Genomic DNA, 21133 nt, shown 5'->3' with positions numbered 1-21133 from the left:
AGATTTACTCAGGCATTTGGGAAGGAAGAATGAGGAGAGGCAATATAAACTAAATAGAACAATTTTTATGGGGGTGTAGGAACAGAGATCTGGGGGTTCACATACACAAATCTTTGAAGGTGGCAGGACAAGTTGATAAAGCTGTTTAAAAACGGGTCGTTGGCTTTATAAATAAAAGCAGAGAGTACAAAACAGCATCTTTCACAAAGGGAGCATATTTGTGTGTACAGACACTCGGCTGGATTGATCATTTCAATAATTTAGTGTTCAGTTTTAAACCAGCTCCGAAGCAGACTTTCTTTCATAAGTCATCGTGTATAACTTTCAAAAAGGGTTTTATTTCTCCCCCTTCCTGCTCTCTGAAAGCCGTATTACTTCTACTTTTCACATACAAAGTGACTTTAAAACTAATTTGTACATTAATCTCATTTTTGCATTCTTGCACCTATTCACTTAATCCCCATCAGCATTTTCTTGCAAGTGCTCATGACAGAAAAGATCCTTCATTGTTCAAAGCCCAGGTTTCTCACCAGGATGCTGAATTTGTAATAGATTAACAAACCACATTGTAAGAATTCTTGCACTCACTACATGCCTGTGCAACAAAACCACGTTTTACACCAGAAAGTGTAATACTCCTCAGGAACTAAGGATATAAATTGCTGCAAACTAATTTTTTTTTTGTGCCTCAGTGCTGATTACATTATTTCACATCTTCTCCCATTCTCTTCCCCCCCCCCCCCCCCCCCCAAAAAGAGTTTTATTCAGAGATTTCTAGACCACAGTGAGGTTTGCTATTCAGCATAAACTCAACTACCTGCCATTTTGAAACAGATTTTCATTTACCTGTAAACGTGACCAAGAGGGCACCTTACTGATTTGTTTTGATTTTTAGCACCCTGCAAACTTAATTATTAGAACATCTGAGCTGATTACCTGTGCATGTGTTTTTAGATAAAGCAATGGGAGTAGTTAGGAGATTGTATTTAGAGTACTCATTATAGTACTTTGAGTATGGAACTCAATTAGTGAGAACAAAATTTTTCTTGGGCAGTGGTGGAAAAGAAAATTGGGCGGTGTGTAAAACGGGCCATCGCCCAGTTTGCACTACTGTACCGCCGAGCTGAATTCCACCCCCAATGTATCCAGTTGAATACCTGTGTTTCCAGTATCCAACTAGAATAAGAGTCTACTACACTTAGTATAAATTACCAACTACCAAGTTCAGGAAAATGCTTGCAATTCAGTGGATGTTGCAGTACATTGTAGCCTTTTCTCCTTCTATTTGGACCATGCAATCTATAATTGTGTTTCAGGTCATCTTTTGATATTACATGTGATATGTTTGTACTTTTTGCCCCTCAGATAACTGCTGTCCGTGCAATAGTTCCTAACAGGAGTAATAATGAGATCATTCTGGTCTTGCAACATTATGACAATTGTGTAGACAAAGCTGTACAAGCTTTTATGGAAGGTAAGACTTGTATCTTTTTCCTTGATTTTATTTCATTTTTCTCATTCTCCAGACTCCATGCAGCTAAATCCAACTTGCTTCCAAACATGCACAGCAGCAATTTTCAAATAGACCATTGAAATTAAGGGTACAGCGATGAGGAGCATTGACCTAAGGGGTGTTTTTTTAAAAAAACAATACATTCAAATTATGAGCAGTATGGTTAGCCCAGTTCTTCAAGGAATGTATTTGCAAATGAGCCAGTAAGTCTGGACAGATGACACCACATTTCGTTCTTGAAGTTTTGGTATAAATACAGTGTACCCATAAGGCAATTCCTTGGACTGCATCACAAGCTTCAGTTGCTGGAGCACTTTGTGCTTGGTTTTATAATTTGTTTTTGTTTTCTCCTCATACCAGAAAATAACATACTGGCATAAGAACAAAGCCATGGTTGAAACAAACAAGCCATGTAAATGCACCAGTTGCATTTTGAATACATGGAACTAAAATTGACATTGTGCCACAGCATGCTGTTCTTAAAACCAAAGCAAAATACTGTGGATGCTGGAAATCTTTAATAAAAACAGAAACTGCTGTAAATACTCAGCAGGTCAGGCAGCATCTGTGGAGAGAGAAACAGAGTTCACGTTTCAGGTCTGTGACCTTTCATCAGAACTGGAAAAAGTTAGATATAACAGGTTTTAAGCAAGTGCAGAGACAGGGAAAAGGGAAGGTCTGTAATGGGGTAGACGGTAGGAGAGATTAAAAGACAAGAGTTGATTGTGCGGAGCAAAAGGAGATGGTAATGGGACAAGTAAAGGAACAAAAGGTGGGAATGGCAGAACCATCAACAGTTGCCATTCAAAAAAAAAATGGGGATCGAGGTTATCTGAAATTGTTGAGCCCGGAAGGCTGTAAAGTGCCCAATCGAGCTGTTCTTAAACTTTGATTACACCCATGCTGAAGGACACTTGATTAGGTGTATTGTCCATCAGCAGACAATTCCAAGCCTCTGTGCTGAATATAGCTGCTTACTCGCTCCACCTTACCTTTTGAATTTGGCGCTAAAATTTAAAAGTTCATGTTCCAATTGTCTTAACAACTAAAGTTCCCCATTGGATTTTCTCAGTATGTGTGGGGTTCAATGTTTCACAGGAGAATTAGTCATTCCAAAAATTCAGCCAGCCCTCTATCTTTTTACTGCAAGGATTAACTCCCATTAGCTTTTGTACTATTTCAGGATTCCACCCACCAGAATGTTTCCAGGTGGGCTCCCAGACTGATTTGTGAAGAAAAAAAACCCTGTATACTTGCTTTATTTTCCCTTCTCCCCAGCCAATACCCCCCCCCCCCCCCCAAAAAAAAAAAAAATCCTTGCCTAAAGCTTGAAAAAAAATCTGAGAGATATCAAAATGTTGACTGGATTATAAGCACTATTTTCAAACTGAAATCCATGCATTGTCCTAATCTACTAATCTTTCCCTGACCGAAGGAAGACACTAGAGACCCATATTGACTGTCTGGCTCTTCAGAGGTTCAGACTGATAGATTTGCCATCTTGATTAAACTGCATTACTGTTTTATCCTAAGTGGTAAGAGCTGATTAAAGGTGCAGTGTGTTCTAAATGTTACATAAGTACGTTATTTTAGGCAATGACCTGTTTAGATTGCTTTCTCTTACTATCGTGTAATAGTATCATTTATTTTCAATATTGTAAACAATTGTGGCATTATTTCAATTTCTTACACTAGTCATCCTTAGGCCTATCTGAATGCCATTGCCAACTACTGCCGAAATAGGGTTAGTTTTGTGCTATAGGTCCATGCCCACTAGAAACTGGATTGAGTCTGCCCAAACTTTGATAGAACCCTAGCAGCCAACAGACATGGGGGCCTTCCATCACATCAGTTAGGGCTGGATTTGAATCCAGGTACACAAAGTGAAAGACCAGTGTCTAACTTACTTCATCCTCCATTCTCCAACCTTACTTTTAAAACTTCGAAACTTGATTTATTTTCCAGCAAATTAATGATTTTAGTTATGGATTTATCTACTTTTAACTGGAAAAAACATAACATTTTACCTTTTTAAAGAAAAAGAAACATCATTATTTATTTTTCTTTTGATCTCTGATTTATGTTGTCTCAGTTACGGTTATTTAAAAAAAAACATGTGACTTTTACATTTTGTATAAATGTCTGCTTATGAAATCATCCTTCAATTTTCCTTCAACTGCAAATCTTGCGGACGCTGGTCTGCTGCAAATGTCTGCCATCTGTCAAAGGCGGATTGTCAACTCAACTTTTAAATTCCTTTTGGGATTTTTACCAAATTTGACACTAAATTTACACAGTGCTAAAATGTCCAATGGTGATCACTAACACAAAACACTTCACAGTATAATAGTTACCATAATTTATGTTGTGCTAAAAAGACACCAACTGAAACAAATTCCTGCTGATGCAAAATGTTTGCAAATCGGGTTGTTGTAAGTGACATTCTGCAAGTCTGAGTGTATATCTCCATGATGTGTTATCTGCTTTTTGAATAATTCCTGCAATTTATTTCCATCACTAAATGATTTTTTTATTTAATGAAGGTTATGCCGCAGAAGTACTGAAGGAATGGAGTGTAACACGGAAAAAGAAGGTAAAGGACATAGCAATATAGGAACAGGAGGAGGCCATTCAGCCCCTTGAGCCTGTTCTGCCATTCAATTAGATCCTGTCTGCTCTATACCTCAACCCACTTGTCACATTCTGCCTATTGGAGTGCATTCCCTTGATTTCCACTTTTGGTCTCCTACCTCACAACCAATTTCCAACCTTCTTTAGGCTTCCTAATTGGAATATTTTAAGCAGTGGTTAAAACGACCAAATGGTGCATTAGAGAAAATGCTTACTAAGACTTTTTATGTATTCATGGAAAATATAGCTTTTTTTTCACTCATTGTGTTACTTAAGTCGCATTGTCCCTGTAGGGGGTTGTGTGTGTGGTCCAATGATGTCTGTAACATTTCAGGATTGAGGACATTGTGCAGTGGTCACTCCTACCAATAGTCATTGTGGAGACGACGTCCCGTCTTCACACTGAGGACACCCTTGTGTGGCACGACCACCGTGCTAAATGGGATCGATTCAGAACAGATCTAGCAACTCACAATTTGGTGTCCATGAGGCGCTGTGGGCCATCAGCAGCAGCAGAATTGTATTCCACTACAATTTGCAATCATGGCCCGGCATATCCCTCACTCTACCATTACCATCAAAACCAGGCGACCAACCCCGTTTCACTGAGGAGTGTGGAAGAGCATGCCAGGAGCAGCACCAGGTGTACCTGAAAATGAATTGCTAACCTGGTGAAGCTATAACACAGGATTACATGCATGCTAAAGACAGAGTTATGTGATCCCACAACTAATTGATCAAATCAAAGCTCTGCAGTCCTGCCACATCCTATCCTCAATGATCGTGGAGCCCACCATACGAGTGTAAAAGACCAAGCTGAATTGTTTGCAGCCATCTTCAGCCGGAAGTGCTGAGTGGATGATCCATCTCTCTCCTGCTGAGGTCCCCACCATCACAGATGCCAGTCTTCAGCCAATTCGATTCACTCCACGTGATATTAAGAAATGGCTGAGCGCACCGGATACAGCAAAGGCTACGGGCCCCGACAACATCCCAGCTGTTGTGCTCCCGAAATAGCCGCGCTTCCAGCCAAGCTGTTCCAGTGCAGCTACAACACTGGCATTTACCTGACGAAGTGGAAAATTGCCCAGGGATGTGCTGACAACAAAAAGCAGGACAAATACAATCAGGCCAATTACCATTCCATCAGCCTACTCTCAATCATAAGCTAAATGATGGAAGGGGTCATCAACAGTGGTATTAAGCAGCACTTACTTACCAATAACCTGTTCACCGATGCTCAGTTTGGGTTCTGCCAGGACCACTCTGCTCCAGATCTCATTACAGCTTTGGTCCAAACATAGACCAAGAGCTGAACTCGAGGTGAGAGTGACTGTCCTTGACATCAAGGCAGCATTTGACCGATGTGGCAACAAGGAGCCTGAGTAATTTTAAGTCACTGGGAATCAGGGGGAAAAAACTCCCCACTGGCTGGAGTCATACCTAGCACAGGAGTTCCTCAGGGCAGTGTACTAGGCCCAACCATCTTAGCTGCTTCATCAATGATGATCTGTCCATTATAAGGTCAGAGGTAGGGATGTTTACTACTGATTGTGGTGTTCAGTTTCATTTGCAATCCCTCAGATAAAGAAGCAAGACCTGGATAACATTCAGGCTTGGGCTGATGAGTGGCAAGTCACATTTGTGCTGCATAAGTGCCAGGCAATGACTATCTCCAACAAGCGAGAGTCTAGCCACCGCCCTTGACATTCAACTGCATTACCATCACCGAATCCCCCACCACCAACATCCTGGGCGTCACCATTGACTGGAACTTAACTGGACCAGCCACACACATACTGTGGATATAAGAGCAGGTCAGAGGCTGGGTATTCTATGGCAGGTGACACGCTCTTGACTCCGCAAAGCCTTTCCACCACCTAGTCAGGAATGTGATGGAATATTCTCCGCTTGCCTGGATGAGTGCAGTTCCAACAACACTAAAGAAGCTCGACACCATCCAGGACAAAGCAGCCCGCTTGATCGGCACCCCATCCACCACCTTAAACATTCACACTCTCCAGCATCGGTTTTGCAACGTTCCCCTCCCAAGTCACACACCATCCTGACTTGGAAATATATCGCTGTTCCTTTGATTGCTGGGGTCAAAATACTGAAATTCTTTCCTAACAGCACTGTGGGAGTACCGTCACCACATGGACTGCAGCGGTTGAAGGCGATGGCGGCTCACCACCACCTTCTCAAGGGCAATTGGGGTTGGGCAATAAATGCTGGCTTTGCCAGTGATATCCATATCCTGTGAATGAATTACTTTTTTTAAGTGCTACTAATGCTGTAGCATATTGACTTGAGAAGAAATTATTCGAACCCCTTTAATTGTTAGGAATTTGCATTCCATTAATGGGCAGTGTCTTATTGATTTTGACCAGACTCTTGTAAAAAGAGTTTAAGTGACATCTAATTCATCTACACCTCCCAAGATTTTTCACTTATGTATTTAAAACCAACTCAGTTTAATATGTACAAATGTTACCCAAACTACATTACACCATCAGAATGTCCAAAGCGAAATATATGTAACTTTCATTTACCAGCTACTTGTATATTTTCCTACATATGCTAATGCATTTTTTTATTCCCAGTTTAGTTTGTGGGCAGGTTTTGTGCTGCAGACTTAAGAAAACTGGAAACTGGATTGAGACTGTCAGAGTTCATTTTAAATAGGACCTTGCAGCTAGCTGGATACAAGAGATTTTCATTCCATTTTTGTGGACGAGATTCAAGCCCAGTCCTCAAGGTGAAAGGGCAGTGTGCTAATCCACCACAGCACTTGCTTCACCCCCACCCTGCCCCCCCCCCCCCCCCCCAAGGGCTTGCGCTTCATCTTTTATCACTAAGTTCAGGCTCATTCATGCCCTGTTTAAAATCTTGCTCTGTTTAAGTCCCCCATGTGCTGTTCACAATAACCTTTTACTTGCCTTTGTTGTTCTCTCATTTTCTGATAAACTTTTGCACATGATTAGGCAGGTAAGCCACTTGTTCCAAAGCCTCTGTAGCTAGCTTGGTCATATTGACCTGATGTGTATCTCTTGCGATAGCCCAGCTGGAATTGAGTGTCTGCCACATGAGGAACTGCAGATTGAAACCCACGACCCAGCAACGTATGGTCGTACAGCAATACACTGCCTATTGAAATTTAATTCCCACCAATATGCAATTGCTAAAAATTTGTTGAAAATTCTATACCCACACTGCTTTCAGTTGCTTTGCACATTGTGGGGAAATTACGTTTTCAATAGAATCTGGCCGTTAGCTACTGCAGATCTAAAGTGCAAAGGTTGCTGCTGCATTACCTGCTGAGCAAAATGTGAATGTTAGTGCTCTATTCATTATTAAATTCAAGTACTGGTTAGAGCATTTAACTAGTTAATAATGGCCTTCCACCTTTTGAAGCCTGGGGTTTATATCTAGCAGAGACAGTTTTTTTCACTAAAGAAATCTAGTTGACATGTTTAGATCTCCTGAAAAACCTGCAAGTCCAGCAGAGAGGTCTGTTAAAACTTCACAATCCTGCTCCAAACTGGACAATCAGTTGACAACTGTTTGAAATGATAGAAATGTTGCAGTAGAGGTGAAATTGTGTAAGACTGTTTTGAGATGTGTATATATGTATGTGTATATGCGTATATGTGTTCTTGCATCTGACAACCAAGAAATGCTTGATAATGGTACTGGATGCAAAGTAGAGAACAAACACAAGACATGTAACGAAAGAAGCTTTCAGGAAAGCTGGTGTTCACCTGCTTTATATAGATTATACGGCACAGAAACAGGCCTTAAATGCATCCATACTATTCGCCTTATCCACTCTCTGGTAGTGAGTTCCACATTCTCACCACTCTCTGGGTAAAGAAGTTTCTTTTGAATTCCCTATTGGATTTCTTGGTGACGATCTTATATTGGTGGCCTCTAGTTATGCTCGTCCCCACAAGTGGAAACATTCTCTCTCTATCCACTCTATCAAAACCTTTCATAATTTTAAAGACCTCTATTAGGTCACCCCTAAGAGAAACCCAGCCTGTTCACCCTTTACTGAAAGGTATCACCTCATGTTTCTGGTATCATCTTGCTGCAGGTAGTGGTGACTTTGAAAGAAAATAAACACTCTCTGCAGTTGGTCCTTTTTTTAAAGCAAACCCTTTTTAAGCTTCTGCCTGTTTAACAATACCTAGAACAAAAAGAAGAAAGTTAAACCAAAACCGCAAGTCAAAGCAGAGGCAGGACAACTGCAGCCAAGTAAAAGTGCCGACCGTGATGGTGAGTTGTCTGCAGCTTCTTCGGAGAAAGATGAAATAAACGGTTATCACATCAATGGATCTGTGAATGATGTGGAGTCGGTGGATTCTCTCAGTGAACAGCTGGACACCCTCTCCGTGGATGCCCAAGAGCTGGAGGATTCTGAATCGATGACTCCCGAAATCAACGGTACATTGGGTCAGTGCATCCAACTTTAGCTCTAATTGATAAAAATCGCAAGTAACCCTTTGAATGCTGATACTCTGTTTTATTATACGCACATTCTCTCCCAAATAATTGTAAAAATCTGAATTTGTATTTGGGAATGGGAAGACTCTCGTCTGAAATTCAAGCCAAGCCAATTCGAAAGTCTGTTCCATTTTGTGTAACGACATATGACGCTGAAACTTGTTAATGACAACACGCTGTGCCTTCAGTACTTCAGCCACCTGAACATCACAATGAATAGAGTTAACAAACTAGCTGCGTTCTAGTGTGTTGCGTGTGTAGTAACAGTTGGGTTTAATTGCCGAAAAGCTAATGCAGTGGAGAATTCAGGTAGTGACAAATTCTGTCACGGAAGTTCAAGTCACTTGTGAATTTCATCTCGGTCCTGACATTTAACGTACGCTGTATAGTTTATTTCCTGTTGATCTGCCAACACGAAACTTAATATTGTAGGAGTGGTTTTGTGATGTCATACATGTTCAAGTCCTCTATTATTAACATTTCATGAATGTCACACTATCTAAAGCACTTGATATTCTCACCACACAGTACAGAAATAAAAAAATAAACATTTTTAAACTACGTGTGTTTAGAAACATGCACTTTAAATAAAAAAATCTCATGCAGGCAGTGAATTAAAAACATTTAGACTTGGTGTTGCCAACATTTATAACTACATGAACTTTGCTCTTTTATTAATTTCATCATAACCCCTTGATTGAATTATTATGTAACTCGCTGCCAGCCATTTATTACCAATTTGTTGTAATATAGTGTATATTATAGGCTGAATATTTTTGCTAATATATAGATGAGATGTCTGAATGTGTCGTCTTAAATGTTGTCTGCTTGAACTTCAGTTTGTTGCCCACATCAGTCTTTTCTGCTTTTATTTATTTTTTAAATGCTTGCCACAATACAGAGCCACTATACAGATTGAATTATTTCAATCAGGTCCTTCAGACTAAAATCCATTTTAGCTAATAAAAAAAAAATTCTCTATGTAAATCTTTGACAGGGCTAAGTTAATTATAAAAAGTCCTGATGTTTGCTGTAACCTGTAGCTGAGATCATAAAGTCTTCCTTTTTGAGTTTTCTATGACTTATACCCCTGTACTGTAATGTTGAGAAGATGCTGAAAATCTCAACATTCTCATTTTATCCTGAAACTAGAAATATTTGACATGGGAAGATGTGTGTTTTTACCTGCAACATTCATTCTGACACTTCTCTCAACCAATATTTTTCAGAATCTGTATTAGAAGATGAAAAGTGTAAAGCAGTGTCAAAATTCCAACCTAGTCAACATAGTTCCCATTCTTTGAGAACATACCAACAAAAAAATACAACTAAGTCCAGGTTGCGAACTGCTTCAGCATCACAGTCCTCTGCCTCCCTTTCCTTAGCCATGCCAGACAATGGTGCATTTGTTTCATCCAAGAATAAAAAAATAGGTAAGAGGTTTTGCATGATTTAAAATACTTTAATTTATCCCTGTTCAACTATTTGGACTAATTTGGAAAAAATGTTATCTTGGTCATATTCAGGGTCCAGTTCAGTGTTGGATGCGATATTACTTGCATTAACTCTTGCATGAGGAAAATATGCAATGCTACTGGGTTGGGAGGTTGTTTACGTAGTAGAATTACATGTGTACAACACAAACAGGCCATTCAGCTCATGCCAGTGTTCATGCTCCACTCGAGCCTCTTCCCATCCTTCCTCATCTAACTCTATCAGCATAACGCTCTATTCCCTTCTCCCTCATACTTATCCAGCCTCTCCTTAAATGTATCGATACTATTCACCTCAACCACTCCATGGTAACAAGTTCCACATTCTCACCACTCTCTGGGTCAGGAAGTTCCTTCTAAATTGATTTCTTGGTGATTATCTTGTATTGATGGCCTCTAGTTTTGCTCTGCCCCACAAGTGGAAACACTCTGTCCACTCTATCAAAACCCTTCATAATCTTAAAGATCTCTCTTTGTTCACCCCTTCTAAAAAAAAAAAGAGACCCAGCCTGTTCATCTTTTCCTGATAGGTATAACCTCTCCAATTTAAAGTATAATTGCCTATTTTCTCCTCTTAGCCCCTCTCACTCCTAGTCCATGTATGTTTCAATGTTGGGTAGTATAAACTGTGTACCCAGGGAAACTAACAGAGCTTATGAAATTGACCTAGTTTTGCGGGGAGCACAGAAAGACTTGGAGAAATTGTACTATGATGCCAACAAACTAGGCATATTTCCCAAGTAATGGCTAACTGTACTTGACCATCTGCACACACATGGCAGTGTTCCAAGTAACAACACTGTCTTGGATAGGGTTCCACATATAGCTGATTTGCTATGTGAAGCTTCACATCTGGTATTCTGTGTTTGATTGGTACAGGATCTTAAGGTACAACTGCAGCACCTGTTGAGTTTGCAGCATGTGTGCTCTGGCAGTGTATCCTATTAACCATGAGATATGCAAGAGCACCCTGACGTGAAATTCGCTCTGAATTTTTTTTCAACCCTTCGATAAGCGAATTCCTGGCTTCTACTTTGTACAGTTACTTGCATCACCCCACAATGGCACGGCTGAAATGCATCATGTGATTAATCACAACCAGAATCATGTTATACCACGAGAATGTATTGCTACTTTGTGCTCCATTTCTATATCTTATAATTGTACTTTGTGAATTATTTTGTGTATCAAGATGAGGCGTGCCAATGCTGGAGCATGGAACATTCCCAGTTTTGCCACTCTCAGCATCGAACATTTCTAGGTCAGGTTCTGCATAACTCCGCTGCCTATTAAAGCTCCTTCTTTCTGATACAAGAAGGTGCATTATCCCTAACCTCAGGAGAACACCCCAAACTTGCACCGTGTGAACTTTCCTTTGCCAACTGTCCTTACGGCCTTTTGGATTTTCAGTGTGTGGACTACTTGGTGCTATGATCCCAGGTCCACTTTGAGCTGGTTTGAGACTGTCCAAACTCATTTCTTTTAGGATTCTTATGTACGGTACAATCCATGCACAGGGTTTCTTGGGGAATGGCATTGCAGCCATCGCATGGTTTGATTGGGGCTTCCTTTTGTTAAATTGGTATGTATGAAAACTGCTCAGGCTGTGCATCTCAAGCACACGTGCTGAGTCACATCTGCTGAGTTAAGTATTTAATGTTTAGTTTGTATATCTGTTGAATTTCAGATACACTTGCAGGCCTCGGCACATGGATTGAATTTGGTTAAATATTGTCAAGAGAAGTTGGTATTTAAACAAGAGGCCATTTTAGTAACACGAAGCAAAGTAGCTGATTGGGAATCTACAAATGAGAATGTAAATTTTATATAAAGTTAATTTGCTGAGTTGTGATCCCCAATTAGAGTTGGGCTCTGGCCAACTTTCAAGTTTTGTGTTAAATGCCCAACATTTTTTTGAGTGGCACTGTGGATTAAAGTGCAATGTTTCATATCTTTGGTTTCAGCTGTGACATTATCTTATGAAAATCTTATTCCAATGTGCAATAAATGGGTTAGCCAAGGGATTACAAATCTGAGCTCCGATCGGGTGTCTTGTTGACATGACCTGTTGCAGTCAAAATGTATGCACATTGATGACTATAGTCACTCAAGAAATATAAACTGCCCTCCCAGCTTCAGACCCTTTCCAGTGTTTAGAATAATTGGGATTAGTAACCAAGCTACCTTACATAAGCGAGCCTAATCACAATGGTGCCGTCAGGAGCATTTGGATACTGTGCACTTTACAACCCCCCAATTTACAAAGAAAGAGTGCTTTGAAAACGTGAAAGGTTTGTCATCCCGCAAAAAATACTTGTTATGCAGTTATCGGGAATAATTGTGAGAGTGCTGCCAGAAATTAGTTAACAGGTTTTAATTTCATCTCCAGTTCCAAGCACATGGTTTTGCCGTAAATATCTACATAGGGTTTTCTTCACCTCAGCTAGAATCAATATCCAGGTCGGTTTTGAGAGTTCACTCTCTTTAAATACTGGCAAAAGATCCCATCTGAAACTGATATTTGCTTGACATTGTGTAGTGTTCCGACATCTGAGGAACTGTGCATGCTGTACAGGTTTTGTAGGGTGTGAAATTGCAGGGCTTGTTATTTGAAATCACTAGACCAGTAAGCTGCCAGCTAAAATTATTCATCTAGGGACATCACAATAGTGTTCCAAAGGGCTGTGATTTTAGTAACATACTGGCAAAAGAAAACCCTATGTAGGTGCCCATTCCTGTCATATACCCTAATATACCTGAGGGCTTTCATCATAGCCTAACTGCCACCTTCAGAATTATGACTGCCATAGAGAACTGTACAGAAAGAAAAAAAGACTTGCATTTCTACAGCACCTTTCACAATCACTGGACGTCCCAAACGCTTTACAGCCAATGAAATAATTTTGGAATGTAGTCACTGCTATAATGTCAGAAACGTAGCGGCCAATTTGCGCACAGCAAGCTCCCACAAACAGCAATGTGATAATGACCAGATAATCTGTTTGTGATATTGACTTCGGGATAAATATTGGCCAGGACACCGGGGATAACTCCCCTGCTCTTCGAAATAGTCCCATGGGATATTTTACGTCCACCAGAGAGGGCCTTGGTTTAACGTCTCATCTGGAATGTCAGCCTCGACTTTTGTGCTCAAGTCTCTGAAGTGGGATTTGAACCCACAACCTTCTGAGGCGAGGGTGCTACCAACTGAGCCACGGCTGGTGTAAGAGGTACCCAAAAAACACATTCTACATGATGTGAAATAGCTCTTTGTATTAGAACGATTCGAGGTGAAGCACCATCTTTGGGTTCAAAAGCCACTCACGTACCACTTAAACTTTGCTCAGAGTGTGCTCCTCTGTATCTCTGCACCAAGCTTGAATCTCCACCTTCAGTGAGTGGTACAATCTACTTGTCTTCATTCTAATTGAATTTGTGCAACTAAAAAAAAACCTTCCTGTGGTGTTTCGCTAAAATTGCTTACTCGACAATATTTTTTTGAAGGGGGAAATGACTTTTGATTAACAGGAGTAGACTGTATTAACAGCAGCTAGAAAAAGCTTGGTCCATCCTGCCCTCCTGCTGGGTTGCAACAGCAAGAATAAATATAACAAAATGAGAGGACTGTACTTCAGTGTGCATTTGTATAATTGCTTGATAGCTGCTTTATTTCATCCATTCAGTAAAGTGACTGATTTGCAATATTCTATGTAATCCAATTACAGTCTTATTATGTCAAACTAGGGCAAAGCAACCCAATGATTTTTGAAACTCAACATTTTATTAATTTATTGAGAACCACTCTTGTCAAAGTGCTGACTTTTAATTTGAATGTTTTCTTTGTACACACAAGAATTAGGAGCAGGAGATGGCCATACGGTGCTTCGAGCCTGATCTGCGACCTCAACTCTACTTTCATAGAAACATAGAAAATAGGTGCAGGAGTAGGCCATCCGGCCCTTCGAACCTGCACCACCATTCAATATGATCATGGCTGATCATGCAACTTCAGTACCCCATTCCTGCTTTCTCTCCATATCCCTTGATCGCTTTCGCCCTTCCCGAGCCACACATCCCTTGATTCCCCTAGAGTCCAAAAATCTCTCTCTCTGTGCCTTGAATATACTCAATGATTCAGCATCCACATCCCTCTGGGGTAGAGAATTCCAAAGATTCACAACCCTCAGTGAAGAAATTCCTCCTCATTTCAGTCTTAAAAAGGCCGACCCCTTATCCTGAGACTATGACCCCTGGTTCGAGACTCCCCAGCCTGGGGAAACAACCTCTTGGCATCTACCCTGCCAATCCCCCTCAGAATCTTGCCTTCATAGCTTGTTCACAAAATATTGACTAGGTGTTGCAATAATGCTTTGCAAACACAGTGGAAAGATCCATTTGTCAAGTCTTGTGTCCTGATTCTGGTGTTCCTGTGCAGTCAGATGTATGTCAATAGATTTGTATAAGAGCTAAAGTGGGAATCTCTTCCTGATTGTCTGTATTCATAATCTTGTAAAGTAAACTGCTGACAAGTTCAGGTAATTTAAATCTATCAATACAGTGGTTAATTCTTCCGTGAGTAACAGTATTGGTATTTGGCTTGAATGTTTAAACATCGGTGTAATATAGACATTCAATATTCTACAAATTCTTGATTTACCCATTGGTGAAATGCTATTGCTGTTGGATTCAATACAAGGTCATGTAGACCAGTGGAATTGATGGGGGAAGCTTACTCCACACCAAAGTCTGCCCACTGCTGCATCGAAGAAATGTGGCAGGTTATCAGTCCTGTACGTGACTGCAACTGATTAGGACCTAGTTTATTTCAGGAACACCCAAGTGCTGTGACTGAGCCTCCATGCATTGTATAAAACCCCAAAAGTCCATAAAGAATGTCCGAAGTGAAGCTTTGCACACTGCTGCTCTTGTATGTGGAGCCAGACAATATCGTCCCCTGCACGTCCTGTATTGCAACGGTTCAACTGCAACTTCAGCACTTGCTGAACCAGGATTGTTGGAGATTTTATTTGGTTTTGTCAACCCAGCATTGTCCTGACTAGTTCTTCTTTCCCCACCCCCCTCCCCCCAGCACAGTTCCTCCAAGGTTTTGCTCCCAATAGCCATGAGGATCTAACTTTAGATATCTTTGATACTCCCAGCTACATTTTGTTATGTTAGCTAATACACAATTAAATTCATCTTATGACCCCAGAGAATCTTGTGATCGATTTATTTTGTAGAACTAGTTCATGTGGTTATTAGTGTCAGCTGTGACTCAGTGGATAGCACACCTGCCTGAGTCAGAAGGTTGTGGGTTCAAGTCCCACTCCAGGCATTTGAGCACAAAAATCTAGGCTGACACTCCAGTGCATTGCTGAGGGAGTGTTGCATTGTTGGAGGTGCCGTCTTTCGGATGCGACCTTAAACCGAGGCCCCGTCTTCCCCCTCAGGTGGACATAAAAGATCCCATCGCACTATTTTTAAGAAGAGCAGAGGAATTCTCCCCGGTATCCCTGACCAATATTAATCTCTCAATCAACATCACTAAAACAGATTATCTGGTTGTTATCACATTGCTGTGTGTGGGAGCTTGCTGTGCTGCCGATTTCCCACATTACAACAGTGACCACACTTCATTGGCTGTAAAGCGCTTTGAAACGTCCGGTGGTCGTAAAAGGCACGATATAAATGCAAGTCTTTTGCAATATTGCTTGAAGGCTAGATTCCCTAGCACCAGGGTAGAATCAACTGCATATGCAGTTTTTTTTCAGTCACAATTTGAGACTTTGTTTCTGTCTGTTGCACCTTCCTCATACATTTTTTTTAAATTATTGGCTTGTATCACGTATCTGTACAGGCAATCTAATCGATAAAATAAATAGCATCAAGTGCCTCTGCCAGCAGTAAGTGTAAAGCAAACACAGTAAATCCCTTCAGTGTAGTAGAGGGGGTGGTGCATTGTCAGAAATGCCATCTTTTAAATGACAACTTAAATTATGGCCCCAGTCTACACATTACAACATAATTCTAAAAGGACAAAGTGTTTTTTTAAAAAAAAAACAAGCCTGAAGGCTCTGTCTCAATGCGAGGAGCATTCGTAATAAGGTGGATGAATTAACTGCGCAGATAGCTGTTAACAGATATGATGTAATTGGGATTACGGAGACATGGCTCCAGGGTGTCCAAGGCTAGGAACTCAACATCCAGGGGTAACATAGAAACATAGAAAATAGGTGCAGGAGTAGACCATTCGGCCCTTTGAGCCTGCACCACCATTCAATAAGATCATGGCTGATCATTCACCTCAGTACCCCTTTCCTGCTTTCTCTCCATACCCCTTGATCCCTTCAGCCGTAAGGGCCATATCTAACTCTCTTTTGAATATATCCAATGAACTGACAAGGTCCCACACAGGAGATTAGTGTGCAAAATTAAGGCACATGTCATTGGGGGTAATGTACTGACGTGGATCGAGAACTGGTTGGCAGACAGGAACAAAGAGTGGGGGAAAAACTGGTCCTTTTCAGAATGGCAGGCAGTGACTAGTGGGGTGCCGCAGGGTTCAGTGCTGGGACCCCAGCTATTTACAACATACACTAATGATTTAGACGAAGGAATTGAATGTAATATCTCCAAGTTTGCAGATGACACTAAGCTGGGTGGCAGTGTGAGCTGTGAGGAGGATGCTGAGAGGCTATAGGGTGACTTGGACAGGTTAGGTGAGTGGGCAAATGCATGGTAGATGCAGTATAATATAGATAAATGTGAGGTTCTCAACATTGGTGGCAAAAACAGGAAGGCAGAATATTATCTGAATGGTGACAGATTAGGAAAAGGGGAGGTGCAACGAGACCTGGGTGTCTCAGTACATCAGTCATTGAAAGTTGGCATGCAGGTACAGCAGGCAGTGAAGAAGGCAAATGGCATGTTGGCCTTCATAGCGAGAGGATTTGAGTATAGGAGCAGGGAGGTCTGCAGCTGTACAGGGCCTTGGTGAGGCCACACCTTGAATATTGTGTACACTTTTGGTCTCCTAATCTGAGGAAGGACACTCTTGCTATTGAGGGAGTGCAGCGAAGGTTCACCAGATTGATTCCTGGGATGGCAGGACTGACATATGAAAGACTGGATCGACTAGGTTTATATTCACTGGAATTTAGAAGGATGAGAGGGGATCTCATAGAAACATAAAATTCTGACGGGATTGGACAGGTTAGATGCAGGAAGAATGTTCCCGATGTTGGGGTAGTCCAGAACTAGGGGTCACAGTCTAAGGGTAAGGGCTAAGCCATTTAGGACAGAGATGAGGAGAAACTCGTTCACTCAGAGAATTGTGAACCTGTGGAATTCCCTACCGCAGAAAGTTGTTGAGGCCAGTTGGTTAGATATATTCAAAAGGGAGTTAAGGATCAAGGGGTATGGAGAGAAAGCAGGAATGGGGTACTAAAGTTGCAAAAATGATCAGCCATGATCATGTTGAACGACGGTATAGGCTCGAATGGTCTACTCCTGCACCTATTTTCTATGGGCCCAAATTTCGGGCCGTGCCTAAAACGGCGCAGCCCGGACCTGGACGCCCGTTTTTCGCACCAGAAAGTGCGCCTAAAAAAACCTTACCTATTCTCCGGCTCCCTGCAGGCCCTCTGGAGCTGGGCGCAGCGCAGCACGAGCTGTGGAGGGGCGGAGCCAGGTCCCTGCGCTGAAAACAGTGCCGGGACCTCTGCACATGCGTGCTACAGTGTGTGCGCATGTGCAGTAGCTCCAGGCGCCCAAAACTGTGTGGGAGGGGCCAGAAGCACGCAGCCCCTAGCCCTGGCCGAATGGCCTCGCGTGGATAAGGCTCCTCCCACCCGACCGGACCCCCGCTCTCTTCTCCCCTACCCCCCCGCCCTCCGCGACTGGACCTCTGCCCTCTCCCCGCCCCCCCCCCCCCCACGGACCTCCGCGACTCCTCCCCCTGACGCCACCTACCTGTAAATCCAGCCCGAAGACTTGAGCCCGGCCGTTCAGCCTCCTCTCGCCTTCCCTCCTCCCGCCTTCCCCCCTCCCTCCTGTCAGAAAGAGACACGCGCGCGCACACACACACACACACAGACCGAGATAGAGATACAGACACACACACACACACACACACACACACACACACACCGACCGACATAGAGACACACACCGACCGACAGAGAGGCGCACACACACCGACCGAGATAGACGCACGCACACACACACCGACCGAGATAGAGACACACACACACCCCGACCGAGATAGACACATACACCCCGAGATAGAGACACACACACCCAGAGATAGAGAGACACACATATACCCCGAGATAGAGACACACACACACACACACACACACACACACACACACACACAGAGATAGACATACACACACACGCGCACCGACCGAGATAGAGACACACACACACACACACACCGACCGAGACAGGCACGCATGCACACCGACCGAGACAGGCACGCACACACACACCGAGACGCACTGGGGGGGCCGTCCCAGCACGCTGTTGGAGGACTCCCGGTGCTGTAATCGGTAAGTAGAAAATGTTTTATTTATGATTTTTTTTTAATTATTATTTTTTTTTTTGGTTGATTTATTGATGTTTTTATCATTTATTATTGATGATGGCTCTTTATTTGTAAAACTGAAGTGTTTAATGTTTGTAAACTTCCCTTTTAAACCCCCCATTCCCTACGCCTAATTTGTAACCTACGCCTGATTTTCTAAAGTGTAGACAAGGTTTTTTCAAACGTACAAAAATCTTCACTTACTCCATTCTAAGTTAGTTTGGAGTAAGTTTTCACTGCCTAAACTTTGAAAACAGGCGTAAGTGGCCGGACACGCCCCCTTTGGGAAAAAAATTCTGTTCCAAAGTGAAACTGTTCTAACTGACTAGAACTGGAGCAAACTAAATGCCGAGAATTCAAATTTCTAAGATACTCCCATTCTAAACCAGTTGCTCCAAAAAAAACAGGAGCAACTCAGGCCGAAACTTGGCCACTATGTTTCTGTTTCTCAGATGCACATAAAAGATCCCATGCCACGATTCGAAGAGGAGCAGGGGAATTCACCCCGATGTCCTGACCAATATTTATCCTTCAACCAACATTACTAAAAACAGATTGTGGTCATTGTCTCGTTGCTGTTTGAGTGAGCTTGTGTGCAAATTGGCTGCCGTGTTTCCTACATTACTAGTGACTATGCTTTAAAAGTACTTCATTGACCGTAAAGTGCTTTAGGACGTTCTGAGGTTGTGAAAGGCGCTATATAAATGCAAGTCTTTTTTAGTAATATCTTTGGGAATGGTGCAAAAAAAAAAATTGTATACTCTTCCTCTATTACTGTAGTAGCCATAGTGTGGTATATTGAAGAGCTTTAATGTACTGTACCTCTCAAGCTGATCTGTAGTTTCATTGTGTGATGAACAGACCTTAGTCATGGAGGGGCTGTCTTTTTTCCACACCTTGGCACATTGATTTGTTCTATCTGCAGCATAATCAAGAGTTAGTGAGCTAACTGTTAACGTAAACGTTTCAGACCATTTCAGTTGTGTTGGCATTGTTTTGGTTAAAGTTCCTCCTCTTTCTCCCCTCACCCCTCCCATTTATAAGCTGTACATTAACCAAATTTACTACTAATTTACCTTTTTTTTTTCCCCTAGGTGCTAATATAGAGAAATCAGCAAAAGATTTGCAGCGTTGTACAGTGTCCCTAGCCAGATACAGAACAGTTATTAAAGAGGAAATGGACACTTCTATTAAGAAGATGAAAGTGGCATTTGCTGAACTACAGAACTGGTAGGCAATTCATTGCAAATTAATGATTTCACAATCAATTGCTTCAGTATAGTAAATGGGTGAAAGTAGGAAAAGAATATCACACTTAACACAAATTTCAGTCGAAGATAAATTGGTGGATAACAATCCCTCTTAAATACTGCACTTTTTAAGATGCCCTGTTCTGGTGCTGATGTGTGTGGGAAAGATTTGGATTTGTTTGCGTTCCATCTGTCAGTAACCAGTTTACATATTGAACATGTTCTCCGCTAAATTCTAGTTGCATGCTCATTTAGTAAATGTTAAATGTCAAATGCTTGGTGGGGAGGAGTGCGAAGGCTCTCCAGGGAACATGTTTAAATGATATTCATGCGTGGGCTTCACAATATCGAGTGAGGCAAGCTTATCATTCTGCTGGCACATGATTTGGGCCTCAAGGTTCCCACCAGTTATTAGCTGCGATTGCTGAATTAACCCGGTTGTGAATTACTACTAACATACCAAATATACCTGCTGTGATGACATTGCCCTAGTGTGTTTATATAAAAAAAATTTTAAATCCGCTCAGTGGAAGATTTCTTCATTTTGGATCTACTTTGCATCAGGGACCAGCTGATGTCAAGTTTGGGTGCATCAGTGACTCCATAGAAAAATTTGGAAACTGCATCCAAGAATAAACCAAATGCAGATAGTGAGGAGCCCGAGGCAGGATAAGTCATTGCTGAGGAGTATCTGGCCATTGCATTATCGCTGCAATTGTTATATTTCTAGGCAACGTGAATATATGGAGAACTAGATTTTGTCACCAAACCCTTACTCCTTACTGTGTGTATTTAGTCATATCCTGCTGCCTGACCGCACCCATAACAAATACAAGAACTTTTACAATAAGCGTAAACAAATTTCAATACGGATTTAGGTGCAATAAAGTCAAAATCTGTCTGTATATGTTTCTCTTGTGGAACACTTCCAGAAACTACCTTCTGTAAACTTTTAATCCTGCACAGTTCGCTAATTGTACTTCATAACCCAAACTTTAACCCCGAGGAATGGGTGTCGCTCCTTCCCCCTCCTGAAAGCCAATAGCCCAGCGCTGCTCTTATGTAAGCATCGACACTCGGTGCTGGCAGGCTGTTCAGTCGTATGGGACATCACAACTAACCCCAAACCTGTCCTCAAAGTTTTCTTCGTCCC

General features: G+C 41.8%; 1 protein-coding gene across 4 annotated transcripts in view; it reads left to right on the top strand.

The window, feature by feature from the left end:
* LOC139240967 (spermatogenesis-associated serine-rich protein 2-like) overlaps positions 1–21133 on the top strand; it is an 87422-nt gene that overhangs the window by 40709 nt on the left and 25580 nt on the right. For 2 of the 4 annotated variants that reach the window (XM_070869575.1, XM_070869573.1), the window contains 5 exons: positions 1366–1474; positions 4057–4106; positions 8338–8599; positions 9880–10083; positions 19825–19960. In XM_070869575.1, coding sequence (XP_070725676.1) covers positions 1366–1474; positions 4057–4106; positions 8338–8599; positions 9880–10083; positions 19825–19960 — 761 coding nt within the window. The remainder of the gene's footprint in view (positions 1–1365; positions 1475–4056; positions 4107–8337; positions 8600–9879; positions 10084–19824; positions 19961–21133) is intronic. The other 2 variants (XM_070869577.1, XM_070869576.1) reach the window with 2 other exon arrangements.

The sequence above is a fragment of the Pristiophorus japonicus genome, chromosome X (genome assembly GCF_044704955.1).
Source record: "Pristiophorus japonicus isolate sPriJap1 chromosome X, sPriJap1.hap1, whole genome shotgun sequence".
NCBI classification, from domain to species: domain Eukaryota; kingdom Metazoa; phylum Chordata; class Chondrichthyes; family Pristiophoridae; genus Pristiophorus; species Pristiophorus japonicus.
Note: the sequence above shows the minus strand (reverse complement) of the source record. Positions and strands in the feature narration are given on the sequence as shown.